This window comes from Microtus pennsylvanicus, chromosome 6, assembly GCF_037038515.1.
Source record: "Microtus pennsylvanicus isolate mMicPen1 chromosome 6, mMicPen1.hap1, whole genome shotgun sequence".
NCBI lineage: Eukaryota > Metazoa > Chordata > Mammalia > Rodentia > Cricetidae > Microtus > Microtus pennsylvanicus.
Genome location: NC_134584.1, coordinates 122,981,420 through 122,996,943, shown reverse-complemented (window position 1 = coordinate 122,996,943; position 15,524 = coordinate 122,981,420). Strand labels below are relative to the sequence as shown.

The 15,524-nt window shown below is 42.8% G+C and overlaps 1 protein-coding gene across 3 annotated transcripts; it reads left to right on the top strand.

Moving 5' to 3' along the window:
* Positions 1–2,625: 2,625 nt before the first annotated feature.
* On the top strand, positions 2,626–12,676 carry LOC142852607 (uncharacterized). Of its 3 annotated transcripts, none has more exons than XM_075977613.1 (5): positions 2,626–2,779; positions 5,172–5,360; positions 9,058–9,184; positions 9,368–9,428; positions 10,194–12,676. In XM_075977613.1, the coding sequence occupies exons 3-5, from the start codon at positions 9,151–9,153 to the stop codon at positions 11,572–11,574; spliced, it is 1,476 nt and encodes a 491-aa protein (XP_075833728.1). In that variant the 5' UTR covers positions 2,626–2,779; positions 5,172–5,360; positions 9,058–9,150; the 3' UTR covers positions 11,575–12,676. The 3 variants fall into 3 exon arrangements, with proteins under 3 accessions (XP_075833728.1, XP_075833729.1, XP_075833727.1); XM_075977614.1 differs by having other exon boundaries at positions 5,010–5,360; XM_075977612.1 differs by lacking the exon at positions 5,172–5,360.
* The last annotated feature ends 2,848 nt before the right edge of the window (positions 12,677–15,524 follow it).

Sequence of the window (15,524 nt, the reverse complement as noted above, 5' to 3'; positions counted from 1 at the left end):
CTGTACACCCGTACATTTGCTTACGCTCATATTTAAATCACAGGGCTCCTGGTAAAGCTCACTGCAGATCTCCCATTTACTAAGTGCACTATTTTTCCCTGTGGTGTCCTTGCATTCTTCCCCTGCACCCAGCTCCATGCTTGGTGACACTCCATCAGAGCCCACTCTGGCCGAAATCAGCTGGGCGTTCCCTTGGAGAGTTTGCTGAGGCTGAGAAAATGTTAGATGAAGAGAAATGAAGACAGAAACATAGGATAGACCAGGAGGACTGAAGAATAATACCAAACAGCCCTGAGTTTATTTCTCAGGCAGCACAGATACCACAGTCAAAAGGGAGAACACAGAGCAGCACAGCCAGCTGACCACCTCCCTGCACTGTCCCTGGGAGGAAGTTCAAGCAGGTGCATTATCTTATTCAGCTGAGTAGATTCTAATCTCTAATGAGGAGGGCCTCTAACTGTCATCTACCAGCCCAAATCTTAATAGAAAAGAATGTTCTCAACTGGGCAGAAAGGAAAGAGGAGTGTGGGGGGAAACAGCAGTCAGGATGTAAAATAATGGAAAAAATTAAGCAACTAATGAAAATTTACATAATAAAAGAAAACCAAAAGAATATTTTTCTAAAATTGTTAGATATTTTCCAGGCATTGCATTTAAGTTTTTGGAAGACCTCACTTTTTCTTATATTACTAGGATCTAAACCAAAAAAGGAAGTCATTGAAACACAACTATTGTATTATTTCTTGTACTAACAGCAATTTTAGTGCAATAATAGTAATTATATGTTACATCATACACAGAATGAATATACTGGATTCTTAGGCTTACTGTTAAGCACACGTGAGTACCAACTATATAAGCCTCTGCACTGTAGGATTTATTGTGTCCAAAGTAAAATTAGAAGTGTTTCTCATAATATTTCCTCTCTGAAAGGTATTAAGTATCACTATTCACAAGGAAGTAAGATATCTTCTTCTGTATTGAAAACTAGATGAGGAAAGTGAATTTATACTATAAGTTTGTTTTCACGCCATAATTTATTAGGTCATGAAAGTTTTGGTGGGGCTGATTGAAGCTCCATGGTAGATAATGTGTGGTATTAGCTTTCATTTTACCCAAAGTGGCAGTAATGGCAAAGTAGCTCCTTCTGCTCCAGTTGCAGAGAAGCCACTGAATCAGAACCTTTACTGTAATGACGTTTAGACATGTAAAAATAGATTAGTCTGGAACCCACTACACCCAAGGCTGCACCTGATAACATGAACCTAGTGACATCACTAAATCAAGACAAGCATCCCACCCACTGGACGGTCTATAAGCAAAGACTAATATGCTGTGCTATACACACCAGAAGAGATAGCATCTTGATCTGTCCTGCATTTAGGGCAGCTCTCCTAGGATGCTAACCCTCAAGTCAGATTCTTCTGATAGGGACTGGACGTAACATTCTGCTAAAATATGTTACCTTGGGGAGACAGCGCCAGGATCGTAGTTAGGAATGCAGAGTGTGAGCTTTGTGCAATGAACATCAGCACAATAAAATAGAATTTGTTTATTAACTATGGATATCCCTTCTTGCTGGTGATGAGGGCTGCAGGAGGATACTAGCTGAAGAAGAGCCCGGCATGCAATCACCGTTCTTCCATGGTTCCTGTACGTCCTTGGCCCTGACTTCTATCAGCACAGGGAGTGTAGCCTGGAAGTATAAGGTGAAATACATAATTTCTTCCCCTAAATTTTCTTTTGTTCATGGTATTTGCCACAGCATCTGAATAAAAGCAGTCATGCTGAGCCACAGAAGCCCAAACAAACTAAAGATGAAGGAGTCTACAAATAGTTTTGCTACACCATTGGAAGCCATGTTGGATTATAGAAGCCTTAAGAAATTGATGAGCTGCATGGCAGTGGTGGCACACATCTTTGATCTTACCAGCCACATAGAGGCCGGGTGGTGATGGCGCCTGACTCTAATCCCAGCCCTTGGCAGGCAGAGTCAGATCTCTATGAGTTCAAGCCTACCCTGGGGTACATGAGGTTGATCCAGTCTGAAAGGGAAACAGAGCTCACACCTCTGATCCCAGCACTTTGATCACATGACTTTAATCCCAGAACGAGGGAGGTGGAGACAGGAGTGCAGTACAGTCTTTATGCCTGAGACAGTCAGTCTGGCAGTCAGTCATTTTGTTTTCTTATCTGATTCTTGTGTGTCTCTCCTTGATCCCTGAAGTGCCCCTGTGTCAGGTAAAAAGAATCTTCAGTTCACCTGACCTCATAGTGAAGCCACAGAACAAACACCTCCTTTTGTGTTCTTACATCTCTTTAAAATTGCTAATATTCTGCGCACCCTTCCACCTGTGGTTGTGAAAGCTGTTCACACCGCGTGCAGGAGGAAGAAGAGGAGGGGCCTGTGGAGTGCCAGGAGGTGGCTGGATTAGCTATTGGAGCCCAGGGCAACAGTTACTGAAATGCAAATCTCTGCCTGTCTGGAAAAGTCTGGGTCAGGGTGGAGGGTTGGCCGAGGAATCGACTCGCGCTGTGTCTTTAAGCGCAGGGTAACCCTAAGGGCGGGACTCTTGTCACTCAGGCATCACCAACCAATCAGTGCCTCTAGGCCGAACTGCCAGTCAGAAGTCTTGCAGGGCTTTTCCCAGGCCTCCACTGCTCCTTTTGGGCTGCAGAGAAGCTGGGGCCAGTGTTTTCTTTCTCCTTTTGTGCTGCTAGTGCCGCTGCAGGGAGCTGTGAGAGGACCGCGGGCGAGCCGGGAAGCCAGGAGGACATGGTGAGCGAGGGGCTGCTTTCCCAGATCGGGAAGATCAGATGCGGAGATCCAGGATCCTGCGTGGCTGGTCCTGAGGGCCGGGTGGGAATCTGCAGTCATATTCCGTGTCCTGTGAGCTCCCATGCGGTCCCTGCTGCTCCCTGGACCCAGGCACAGTCCTGTGTATAACTTTGCTCTGTGGGCTGCAGCCGTGCAGAGCGATGGGCGCAGGGAGCTGTGTGTGGAACCGTGTTTGGAGTCAACAACAAGGCGCTTTTGGTGCAGCCAGGGAAGGCGGGTTGAATAACTTGGAGAGGCCTGGTTTCCCCAGTATCTTTTAGATATTCAGTACTTTGCATCTGACCTGTACATGTAAGGTTCATTTACAGTTAATTTTGTGGAGGTTCTAAAAGGCATCTCCTGTGTTGGATAGCGCTGCACAGTTAGCTGTGGTGAAGAGTAGATTCATGACATAAAGAATTTACCCATGATTAGAGCTAGTAAGCTTCATAAAGCAGGAAATAACTGAGAAAGGCTGCATCTAAAACACCCCAAAGATAAGTTTATGCTAACCAGGCCTGCTAGAGATGAGCATTCTAGGGTACACAGTTGTTTTAACAGGATTGTCCAGACATTTGGCTCCAAACCTTTACAAAGGAGACACCCCTGGCTGTCGATCAGCCTCTTGGCCCAGTCCCATATGAGAGAACAGCCTTCTAACAAGCTGCTCAAGGAGGCACTGCAGGGTCAACACCTACCTTATGGCCTCCCGTGCCTTAAAGTTGCAGTTTTCTAGTTGAGAAAGGCATAGCTCTGAGAGAGGGGCAGTATGACCCCAGGCGACAATTTGACCAGTAAAACACTGTTGTGTTGTGAGGAGTGATTTCTCCCTGGGAGGACACAGGATTTCTAGAGCAGCTGCATTTGCAGCCTTTTAGAAACTGTTTCTGAGACTGCTCTGTGCTGGTGACCCAGGTGGCCCTGATTTCAGACTGTTGCACTCCAGGGCGATGACTTTGTTGTCCTCCATATTACATCTCCAAAATTCTTAAACTAAATGATTGCACCACCTCAGAATTTTAAAATTATCCATTTGAGTCATGGAGTCGGGGTCGACTGTCCATTGCAGTAACAGGAGAAGGATTTCCACATGGAGCCTTCGGACCAGAATAGGAGGAATCGTTTGTGAACACTGCAGGGGGAACAGGGCAGGCGGTCAGCTGCTGGGGTCCAGTATGAAAAAGGCCTTGAACATTTAGGAGGAGTTAATTTGTAATTTCCCAGTAAGTGTTAACGCAAGTCACGTGAATAAATACATTTCAGATTGGTGGGTGTAGATTTGAGAAAGTTGCCTTGGGAATGAATATTGAATGTACTCATAAAGACATTCCTCCTAGTTCCATGATTCTCTAATTTCATTTTTCTGCAAGACTGCTTTTTTTTTTATCATTTTTGTTATTATTACTAATTTGTCATGAGTTCTCCCTGAACTTCGAAAGCAATGAAGCCATCATCCAGCTTTCTGGCAAAGGGGAATCTATCATGTTTTTTTATCTCTCCCCTGCATTTCTCTCCTGTCCTCTGAAGAAACTGTGGCTCACAGGTAGAAAGTTCCTTCAGTTTTCCTGAGCTCAGCGTGAAGCTGCAGAAGAAACATCTTCTGTATCCTTAAATCTCTACTTGAAATTGTTAATATTGTGGGTACCCTTCCATTCATGGGACAGGGAATCACTCCACTCAAACACTGAGAAAAGGGCTGTGCAAGCTGGTCCCATTGTGTCCAGGAGGAACGGGAAGAGCCCCCTGAGTGCAGGAAGACAGCAGGGTTACCTTGAGACAAAGAATCCTGAACTTGCCATGGGGGAACTTTTTTTCCTTCATGCAGGTGAGTCAGCCCAGAGAACTGAGGAACAGGCCATTGGCTGTAACTGTGTCGGGTTACAGTTGTCAGCAGCCAACATGTTTATATAGTCAAAATCAATCAGTTCCTTATTAATGGCCTTTCCTCCACTAGGGGAGGACCTACTCCTTTTCAAAGTCAATATAACTAATTTTTTAAATCTTTAAAATACACTTTTTATTTTAAAAGTCACTTAAATTGGTGTCGTTTTTAACACTTTCTGTATGTCCTTTGGTGCTCTTATCTCTGTTTCTGTTTCCAGTATTTCTTGATCTTTAATAATTTCATTTCTCTTGCTCAAATGCTATTGATTTGTTCATTGCTGTTTTTTTTCTTTTTCCTCTGACACAGTGTGTGTGTGGGTGTGTATAACAGTCCTAGCTCTCCTGGAACTAGCTCTTGTAGACTAGGCCAACCTTGAACTCACAGAGATCTGCCTACTTCTACTCTCAAGTGCTTGGATTGCAGGTGCTTGCCATCACTGCCTGCCTGGCTTCGTTTATTTCTGTTTAGAGCAATATCTCCTGTTGCCCAGGCTTGCCTGGTGCTATGAAGTCGAGAATTGCTTGGAACACCTAATCCTTCCTCTGCTGCTCAGTCCTAAGAAGACTACCACTCATTCCAGGCTGGCCTTTGATTGGTCAATGAGAAGGATAACAGACCAGTGTATGAGAGTCCTGCGATCTCTCTCACTTTTTATTGGTGAGTTACAAATGATAAGGACTTGTATAAAAATTGAGTTTTTTGGGCTGGAGAGATGGCTCAGTGGTTAAGAGCACTGGCTGCTCTTCCAAAGGTCCTGAGTTCAATTCCCAGCAACCGCATGGTGGCTCACAACCATCTGTAATGAGGTCTGGTGCCCTCTTCTGGCCTGCAGGCATACATGCAGAAAGAATCCTGAGAATACTGTATACATAATAAATAAATAAATCTTTAAAAAAAATGAGTTTATTGATCACCTTTGAATCTGATGTAGCCACAGCACAGAAAGGGAATGGCAGGAAGGAGGGTGAGAGCTTTCCTGCTTTGGCAGTAGTTGATATTAGCAATGTAGAATCGGGTAATCCATTTTAGATGCTTCTAAAATGTCCTGTGTGTCCATTTCTTGATGCAAAATTTAAAGGTCATAAATACTCTTTCTGTGGTCAGTTTATCGTTATTGTACCCATCTGTGTTTGATAGTCGGACCCTCAGTGAGGAGAGTGTGTGAGTTCATCATATGCAGTGGTGAAGATGAAGGCGGGTGAATTTGAGATCACAGGATGTGGAGATCCCAAGCTGTGAGACTAATGCCATTGAGAGCTGCGTATGGGATTGGAAGTCGCAAAGCACAGAGATTGTGAGAAGTTGCAGGCATAGATCTATCGATGCCCTTTGAACATGATGCAGTATTGTCTGAGACAGGCATAGCATTTGGCATTCGCCCTGTATAGGTTCAGTCTTTCCTTACTTGTGCATTTCCCTCTCCTTTATTTATGTCTTATTTCTTCCTTTCTCATCTCAACTGCAATGTCTACTAACTGCACTCTACTCAGTCCCCCAAGCCTTTTCCCCCAAAACGTCTCTTTTTTCATTTCCGTTTAGAAAAGAGGAGGTCTTTCATAGATATCCACTAAATATGGTGTCTTAGTTAGGGATTCTATTGTTGTCATGGACACCATGACCAAAAAACAGATGGGGAGGAAAGGGTTTTTTAGATTGCACTTTCAGATTGATGTTCACTATTAAAGGACGCCAGAACAAAATTCAAACAGGGCAGAATCCTGGAGATAGGGGATGATGCGAATGCCATGGGGGACTGCAGCTTATTGGCTTGCTCCAAAGACTTGCTCAGCTTCCCTTCGTATTGAACCCAGGCCTACCAGCACAGGGATAGCACCTCCCAATGAGTTGGACCATCCTCCATTGATTAATCATTGATAATATGCCTCACTGATGGATCTCATGGACACATTTCATCAGTTGAGGCTCCCTGCTTTCTGATGCCTCTAGCTTGGTGTCAAGTAGACACATAAAACCAGATTATACACATGGTATAACAAAGTATAATAAGACTGCTCAAATCATCATATCAAGTCTGGATAAGGCAGCCCAGTTTAAAGACAAGGGTCCCAAGAGCAAGTAAATGAGTCAAAGACGCCTCCCCCTATACACACTCTCACTTTTAGCAGGCTTACAAAACCAGCAAGGTACGTAATCATAACATGTATGCAAAGGAAGTAGCCCAGACTCTTACAGGATCCATGCTGTGTTCTCCTGGTGTCCTCGGTCCCTCTGGCTGCTGTAGTTCTTCCTCGCCTTATCTGCAGGGGTTCTTGAACTCCTCTTAACGTTTGGCTCTGGGTCTCTCTATCTGTTCCCATCATTTTCTGGATTAAGCTTGTCTAAACAAAAATGGGCTAGGTACCATTCTATGAGTATAGCAGAATTTCACTGCTTTTTTTTTTCTAGTCTTGATTCATTGTATCCTAGATCTCTGGGCTGTTGAGCTTCAGGTTTTTGGGGCACCCAAGCAACTGTGTTTGGCATGCGCTGTCGTGCATGGAATGGCCCTAAAGTTAGACCAGTCATTGGCTGTCCACTCCCTCAAGTTCTAAGCCATCAATAACCCAGTACCTTTTTTTTAAATTTATTTATTTATTATAAATTTCCACCTCCTCCCTTCCTCCCATTTCCCTCCCACTGCCCTGCTCCCTCTCCCCCTTCCTCTCCAGTCCTAAGAGCAGTCAGGGTTTCCTGCCCTGTGGGAAGCCCATGCTCCTTCCCCCTCCATCCAGGTCTAGGAAGGTGAGCATTCAAACAGACTAGTCTCCCACAAGGCCAGTCCATGCAGTAGAATCAAAACTCAGTGTCACTGTCCTTGGCTTCTCAGTCAGCCCTCATTGTCAGCCACATTCAGAGAGTCCAGTTTAATCACATGCTCCATCAGTCCCAGTCCAGCTGGCCCAGTATCTTTCAATTAGGACTAATTGTAGATCAAAGGTTTTATGGCTGGGTTGGTGTTCCAGTCCCAATACTGAAAACTTTGCCTGGTTATACAGAGGTGTTTGACTACTCATCCCCCGTTCCTAGGAATCCTCTCAAGAGTCAGTTTCATCGAATCCAAGATGTATGTAAAGAGCTAGTGTTACTGCTTCTTTCCGACTTAGGAAGAAAAGTGATATACTCAACAGAGGCTGTACTAGGTTTTCATATCGACTGGTAAATGTCCCCCAGTTCCAGTAGTCTCTCCTCATATTCTCTCTCTATTCCTTCACACAGCCTGCTCTTTCCTGTTCCCGTCCATCCCACCCCCATTGTATCCAGCAAATCTATTCGATTTCCTCCTTCCAGGGAGATTCTTGTGCCCCTCCTAGAGCCTAACTTGTTATTACCCTGTCTGGGTCTGAGGATTGTAGCATGAATATCTTTCCAGCTAATATCCACTTAGAAGTGAGTTTATACCATGTTTGTTTGTCTTTTTGGTCTCTGTTGCTTCACTCAGGATGATTGTTTTTCTAGTTCCATACATTAGTCTGCATGTTTTATTATGCTCTTTTAATAACTGAGTAATACTCCATTGTATCAATGCACCATATTTTCTTATCCATCCTTTGATTGAGGGACTTCTAGGTTGTTTCCAGTTTCTGTCTATTAGAAATAAAGTTGCTATAAACATAGTTGAACAGGTGTCCTTTTGGCAGGTTAGAGCATCGTTTGGGTATATGCCAAAGAGTACTATAGCAGCATCTTGGGGTAGATCTATTCCCAATTTTCTGAGGAACTGCTGCTTTAATTTCCATAGCACCCATACAAGTTTGTAAAATTATTTCCCAAGGAGGAACCTGCCTCTAATTTTTGATTGCAGTGCTTAAACGTGTGAGTCAATATACCCAGCCTATCCATTCTTTCTTCTATAGTTAATAATTGTTCATGCAATTTCTCTCCTGTGTACTCTGTGCTGTTGATCTTTTTTACTTGTCTCTATGTTTTTAATAGGCCTTTCTGTTGCAAGGTGATATCCTATTTACAGGGTACAGAAGTGAGAGAGGTTAAGCCTGGCGGTGGTGGCGCACGCCTTTAATCCCAGCACTCGGGAGGCAGAGGCAGGTGGATCTCTGTGAGTTCGAGACCAGCCTGGTCTACAAGAGCTAGTTCCAGGACAGGCTCCAGAACCACAGAGAAACCCTGTCTCGAAAAACCAAAAAAATAAAAAAAATAAAAAAATAAAAGAAGTGAGAGAGGTTAAACTCCTGTTCATTTTCCTTCCAGCATGACTTGGTGATTACACTGTAATTTCTATATAATGGATTAAGTGCAGGGAGTACCAGAATTATATGACCATATTGTCAAAGAAGTGTACATTTACAATGTTGTCACTATCATGCTTTTGATCGTAAAAATGTATGGGTCATTTCAGAATGCAGTGACCTATGATGATGTGCATGTTGACTTCACTTGGGAAGAGTGGACATTGCTGGATCCTTCCCAGAGGAATCTCTACAAAGATGTGATGCTGGACACCTACCACAGCCTCAGTATCATAGGTAAACCTGAATTTTCCATCATGTTTTTAAATAAGGGGACACCTGTTACTTGGTTTTTGAAGTTAGATTGAGAAAGAAAAATGAGGTGAATAAATCAGACATGGTTGTAAGGTGTACTTAAGATAGTAATTTAAATTTTGAACACTTTCAGTAATAAACGTTATATTTTCTACTATATTGTAGGATACAGTTGGGAAGACCATAATATTGAAGAACATTTTCAAAATTCTAGAAGACAAGAAAGGTAATTACCATGTGCAAACTGATACAATGTGCCTCTGGAGAAATTGTAATGTGTCCTGGAATTTTTATGCAAAAGCAACAGTGTAAATAAGCCAGCTTCATGAGCATTGATGATTGTTAAATTCCCATTAAATCATATACCTCAATTTCAAGGAGGTGAATTACATCTGTAAGCCGTTCTTTTAATAAACAAGGAAAGAAGGCCTTAACGATACCACCATTTGAATCATAGCTAAATGAGAGCTATGCGGCAGAACTGCCAATTTACTTAGTCTCATATCACTTATATTAGAAAATGTATACATGTTGAAGAGGTGATAAGTGCAGCTCTAGAACCTTCTAATAAGCTAGCAGTCCATAGTAAACTACTGTTCCTAATTGTCTTGCTGTGACTGTGCTAAGTTTAGTGAGATTGGCATCTAGAGTCAAGGGTCTGGGGGCAGTTGTTATGGAGAAACCTTACTCTATACCACATGTCTATATCTGAAGTTTTCTATTTTTCTGCAAATACGTGAAAAATCTCATACACAAGAAACATTCTGTATATGTGAACTCTTTAATAAAGTATCTTAGCATCACAGGTATCTTCAAAGGTGAAAACAACCTGAAATGAAGGCGAACAACATAAGTGTAAACCCAGTAATAAAATGAGATCTTATTCCTCTTCATAGTTGAACTAAATAGTAAAATGTATTCATATAGATATGAAGATTCAACTGTGGTTTGAACATGATAAATCTTTTACATGTGTCAATTATCCTTGCAGGCCTAAACGAAATCACACTGGAGAGAAACCTTCTGTGTGTAGTCAATATGTTAAAGTCTTTGCTTATGACAGACATCTTCAAAGGCATGAAAGCACACATACTGGAGAGAAACTGTATGAAGTTAGTCTATGTGGTAGAGCCTGTGAACGTGATAGAAATCTTCAAATGAATGAAAGAGCACAGACTGAAGAGAAACCCTATGAATATAATCCATGGGGTGGAGCCTTTACTCCTCACAGTCATCTCCGAAAGCATGAAAGAACACAGACTGAAGAGAAGCCCTATGGATGTGATCAGTGTGGTAAAGCCTTTACACATCGTAGGAATCTTCAGTTACATAAAAGAACACATACTGGGGAGAAACCATATGCATGTGATCAGTGTGGTAAAGCCTTTGCACATCCTAGGAATCTTCAAATGCATAAAAAAACACATAGTGGAGAGAAACCCTATAGATGTGATCAGTGCGGTAAAGCCTTTGCACATCATACAAAACTTCAGATACATAAAAGAACACATACAGGGGAGAAGCCCTATAGATGTGATCAGTGTGGTAAAGCCTTTGCATATCATAGTAATCTTCAAGTACATAAAAGAACACATACTGGAGAGAAGCCCTATGGATGTGATCAATGTGGGAAAGCCTTTGCACATCCTAGAAATCTTGAAGTACATAAAAGAACACATACCGGAGAGAAACCTTATGAATGCAATCAATGTGGTAAATCATTTGCTTATCACAATACTTTTCAAATGCATAAAAGAACACATACCGGAGAGAGACCATATGACTGTAATCTATGTGGTAAAGCCTTTACAAGTTACGGTAGTCTTCAAAGACATAAAAGAATACATACTGGAGAGAAGCCCTATGAATGTAACCAATGTGAGAAAGCATTTGCTGATTTCAAATCTTTACAAATTCATAAAAGAAGCCATACTGGAGAGAAACCATATGAATGCGATCAATGTGGTAAAGCCTTTACACAACACACTAATCTTCAAACACATAGAAGAAAACATACTGGAGAGAAACCCTATGAATGTAGTCAGTGTGGTAAAGCTTTTGCATGTCACAGTAGTCTTCAGATACATAAAAGAACACATACTGGAGAGAAACCCTATGAATGCAATCAGTGTGGTAAAACCTTTGCACAAATTAGCCACCTCCAAACACATAAAAGAACACATACTGGAGAGAAACCCTATGAATGTAATCAGTGTGGTAAAGCCTTCGCTTCTCACAATGCTCTCCAAATGCATAAAAGAAGCCATACTGGAGAGAAACCCTATGAATGTAATCAATGTGGTAAAGCCTTTACACAACACGCTAATCTTAAAATACACAGAAGAAAACATACTGGAGAGCAACCCTATTAATATAGTCAATATCATAAAGCCTTTGAATGTCACAGTAATCTTCAAATGTATATAAGAACACATACTGGAGAGAAACCGTATGAGTGTAATCAATGTGGTAAGGCATTTCCTCACCATAATGGTCTTCAACTACATGAGGGAACACATACTGAAGAGAAACCCTATGAATCACTGTGGTAACGCCGTTGTTTTGATCAGCAATCATCGAACTTATCAGAAAAAGATGTTCTGCAGATAAACTCTAAATATATAGTCAGTGTGGCAAAGTTTTCAGTTTATACAGGAACAAACCTGTTTGTGGGCCTTTTATTAAAAGCCTTTTTTGAAAGCCTTTTTTATTGCAATAGTCTTTTAGTGCCTCCAAAATATTCTGAGAGCATATTATCTGTAAAGTAGTTGGTAAGCTCTCTATCCAACACATATTCTTACATGAAAGAGTATTTACTCTGGAAAAATTTGACACTGTCACCCATCTGTTCAAAATTTATGATGTCCAGCCGGGCGGTGGTGGCGCACGCCTTTAATCCCAGCACTTGGAAGGCAGAGGCAGGCGGATCTCTGTGAGTTCGAGACCAGCCTGGTCTACAAGAGCTAGTTCCAGGACCGGCTCCAAAACCACAGAAAAACCCTGTCTCAAAAAACAAAAAGAAAAAAAAATTTATGATGTCCATTTTTATATTGTTTGCCTCTGCAAATCATGGGGGAAAAATCAGTTAAGAATTTATGAAGCAATATGTGTAGGGAAAATGGTTGAGCCAAAAAACACACCCTCAGCAGAGAAGTTGGTCTCGAGTCTGGGATGTCTGGAAGGTGAAATGAGTCCAGGAACACAGGATTCTGATGCAAGCTGACAGACCATCAGCTGCAGGCCAAGTTCTTCCTCTTCCTCTGTTCCTTGCCCAGAGCTTCAAACCTCAGTCTTTTATTGTAAATTTTACACGAGGAAAATGATTCTTTTTACTTGCCACAGGTTAATCATTACATGGACAAAGCAGTTCACAAGAAGTATAAAGATTCTTTGAAGGCCGGGCGGTGGTGGCACATGCCTTTAATCCCAGCACTTGGGAGGCAGAGGCAGGCTGATCTCTGTGAGTTTGAGACCAGCCTGTGTTATGGGAGGTCCTCCCACTCCTCCAGCCTATCGCCGCTGAGATACCAGCCATGTTGGGCGCCATTTGTAGTAATAAGGAGCGGCGGTGTGGCTGCGTCCCCAACACCCCAGCCACCTTCTCGGCTAGCTTATGCCCCACAATAATTACACGGACACTGCATTCTTTCAGTCACCGCTTGGCCCTTTAGCCCTAACCCTTACTGGCTAATTCTGATATCCCAATCAACCCATCTCTAACAATCTGTGAGCACCGGTCTTACCAGGAAGATTCTAGTTCAGAGCTTCATTGTGTGTCTGCCCAGGAGCCGGGAGCATGGCGTCTCTCTGAGGCGTCTGCTCCCGAGAGGAGAGCTGTGGAGTCTGACCTCACTTCCTCTTCCTCCCGGCATTCTGTTCTGTTTACTCCACCTACCTATGTCCTAACCAATAAAAAAGGGCCAAGGCAGTTCCTTTATTAGCCAATGACCTTCCTCCATCAAGCCTGGTCTACAAGAGCTAGTTCCAGGACAGGCTCCAAAACCACAGAGAAACCCTGTCTCGAAAAACGAAAAAAAAAAAAGATTGTTTGATATCAGAATACAATCGTTCATTATGACATTTTCCCAGTTCCTAACCCCATGCCAGTCACTATATTCTTAATTCTTAGCTGAGTTAATCATAGAACAACTTCTGAGGGTTTTACCACAGATGCAGTTTACAGAAGCATAGTTCAGTGGGTTTTATTCCATTGTCATAACTTCAATTTGATTAATAAGGCCATAGGCAGTCAGCCCTAAAGCCCTAGGTTCTTCAGGAACTTTGTTGATCATAACCAAGTTCTTTTCTGTTTCAGTATAATTCTTTTGCCAAGTTTTATAATCAGGTAAACAAAACAATTTCTACATTTTCCCAAATTTCTGCAATTCTTTCATCAGCCAGGTTTTTTCCCATAACGTGCTTCATAGATTTATTGCCTGCCTACTCTCTCTGATCAGAAAGACTCATATTGTACAGCACATCTATATTTTCAGAAGCTACTAGTGAGGAAAGAGAAAAAGAACATGAAGAACAAGTGCACTAGCAGAACTGCATAATCAGAATAATCTGTAACAGTGCCGAATGCGTAAGCAGATTCCATAATAGTGGTCCTTGGGGCACGTACATGTTTTCTCCTTGGTACTGAAGGAGCATGCTCATTTAGCTGCCATTAGGTTACCTGGAGGGAACTGCTTCCTGCATCTCGGGAACCGCACATGGAAGGGGGCTATGCTTTTCAGTCTCTCAGCACAGGTCTAACAGCAGAACCAGTGAAAGGCACATTGGGCCTAAAATCAAAGTAAAAACTCACACTCTACCCCTCACCTTCTACTGAGCTTGAAATCCCTGTGCAGGAAAACCAACCAATCACAGCATGAAACTCACCATATCCTGAGCTTGTTTGAGCTCAGGAATTGAAATCCAACCAATTCTTACCCTCGATATACTCTTCCTGGAAAACTCTGCCTCTAAGGGGCCCCATATAATATCTGTGCCTAACAGAAGGCGGCTGACATTTTCTGCTGTGCTAGAGGCAACCACTCTCCTGGATTCATACCTCCTAAGTAAATCCTTTGAGCCAGATTTTGGTGGAGAACCTTCATTCAAGCAGAGCAGAAACCTTGCATGCAATCTCCCTAGTGGAGCAGAGCAGAGAAGCAAGGGATACCTCTGCTCAGATACTCCATCACGGGGGCACAGCCAATGCAGCAACATTTCTTAGGTGAGAGAAGCAGAGAAGTAACAGTTTGGTCCAGAGCTAAGTAGAAATGAACATCTCTGCTGGGAAATTCCCTATTGGAGTGGAGCAGAGAAGTGATAGGCATCTCTGCTGTGATAATCACTAGTGGAGCAGATTAGAAAAGTGATGGACAAGTTTTCGGCGAAACTCCCTGAGGGGGGTAGAGCAGTGTAGTGATGGACATCTCCGCTGGGAAGTTCTCTTAGCAGAGTAGAGGGAGCCCAGCTCTAATGACTCAGAGAGGAGCAACATTGCCACATCATGCTGGGGACCGTACCCCCACCAGAACACAACGGCAGGTAAGGCCTGACTTCCTGGCAGTCAGTATTTCTCCTCACAGCGTTAGATCCCCAGGATACCTTCTTTTTACTGTTGTGTATATAGCCTTACTCCCACCCGCTAGGGTACCATCTTTGACAGTGCCACGGTTATCTTGGATACTTTCCCTCCATCGCTTCACTTGTAGCCTGACTTCCCAATATTCAGGATTCCTTTTTTTTTTTTTTTGAGACAGGGTTTCTCTGTAGCTTTGGAGCCTGTCCTGGAACTCCCTTTGTAGACCATGCTGGCCTCGAACTCACAGAGATCCGCCTGCCTCTGCCTCCCCAGTGCTGGGATTAAAGGCGTGAGCCACCACCGCCCGGCTTTTGCATTTGTTTTTAAAAGTTTTCATTTCCTCATTGTGATGCGGAATTACCTTCAATCATCAGTCATAGAATACAAAATGATTTCCAAGTGATCCTAACAGACACCATTTTCATTATCATAAGGAAATGAAATATATTTAGCTGTCAAAACTATTTTCCACTATGTTGAAGCATCAGAATTCTTTAAGCAAAGAATTCCAATTTTGGTGACACACCCATCCACTGCAAACCCATTTTCTATTGAAAGACCCTCAGAGAGGACCTTTCTTCTCTGATGAAGACCCCAGAACCAGGACACTCCGAGACCAGGCCACAGGATGCAATTAGCAAGAGGTTTATTGAGTAAACACAGGTACCTGCTGGCAGCAAGTGTTTCGGAGGACTTGCGCGCCTGCAGACTGGGGGGAGGTCTTTTTATAGGGAAGAGCAAAAAGCA

What these genes read in the sequence shown, in the direction of transcription:
- LOC142852607 (XM_075977612.1), top strand. An exon ending in CCACAGCCTCAGTATCATAG is followed by an intron (nt 9,185 to 9,367) that starts GTAAACCTGAAT and finishes ACTATATTGTAG; the next exon opens with GATACAGTTGGGAAGACCAT. An exon ending in AATTCTAGAAGACAAGAAAG is followed by an intron (nt 9,429 to 10,193) that starts GTAATTACCATG and finishes TTATCCTTGCAG; the next exon opens with GCCTAAACGAAATCACACTG.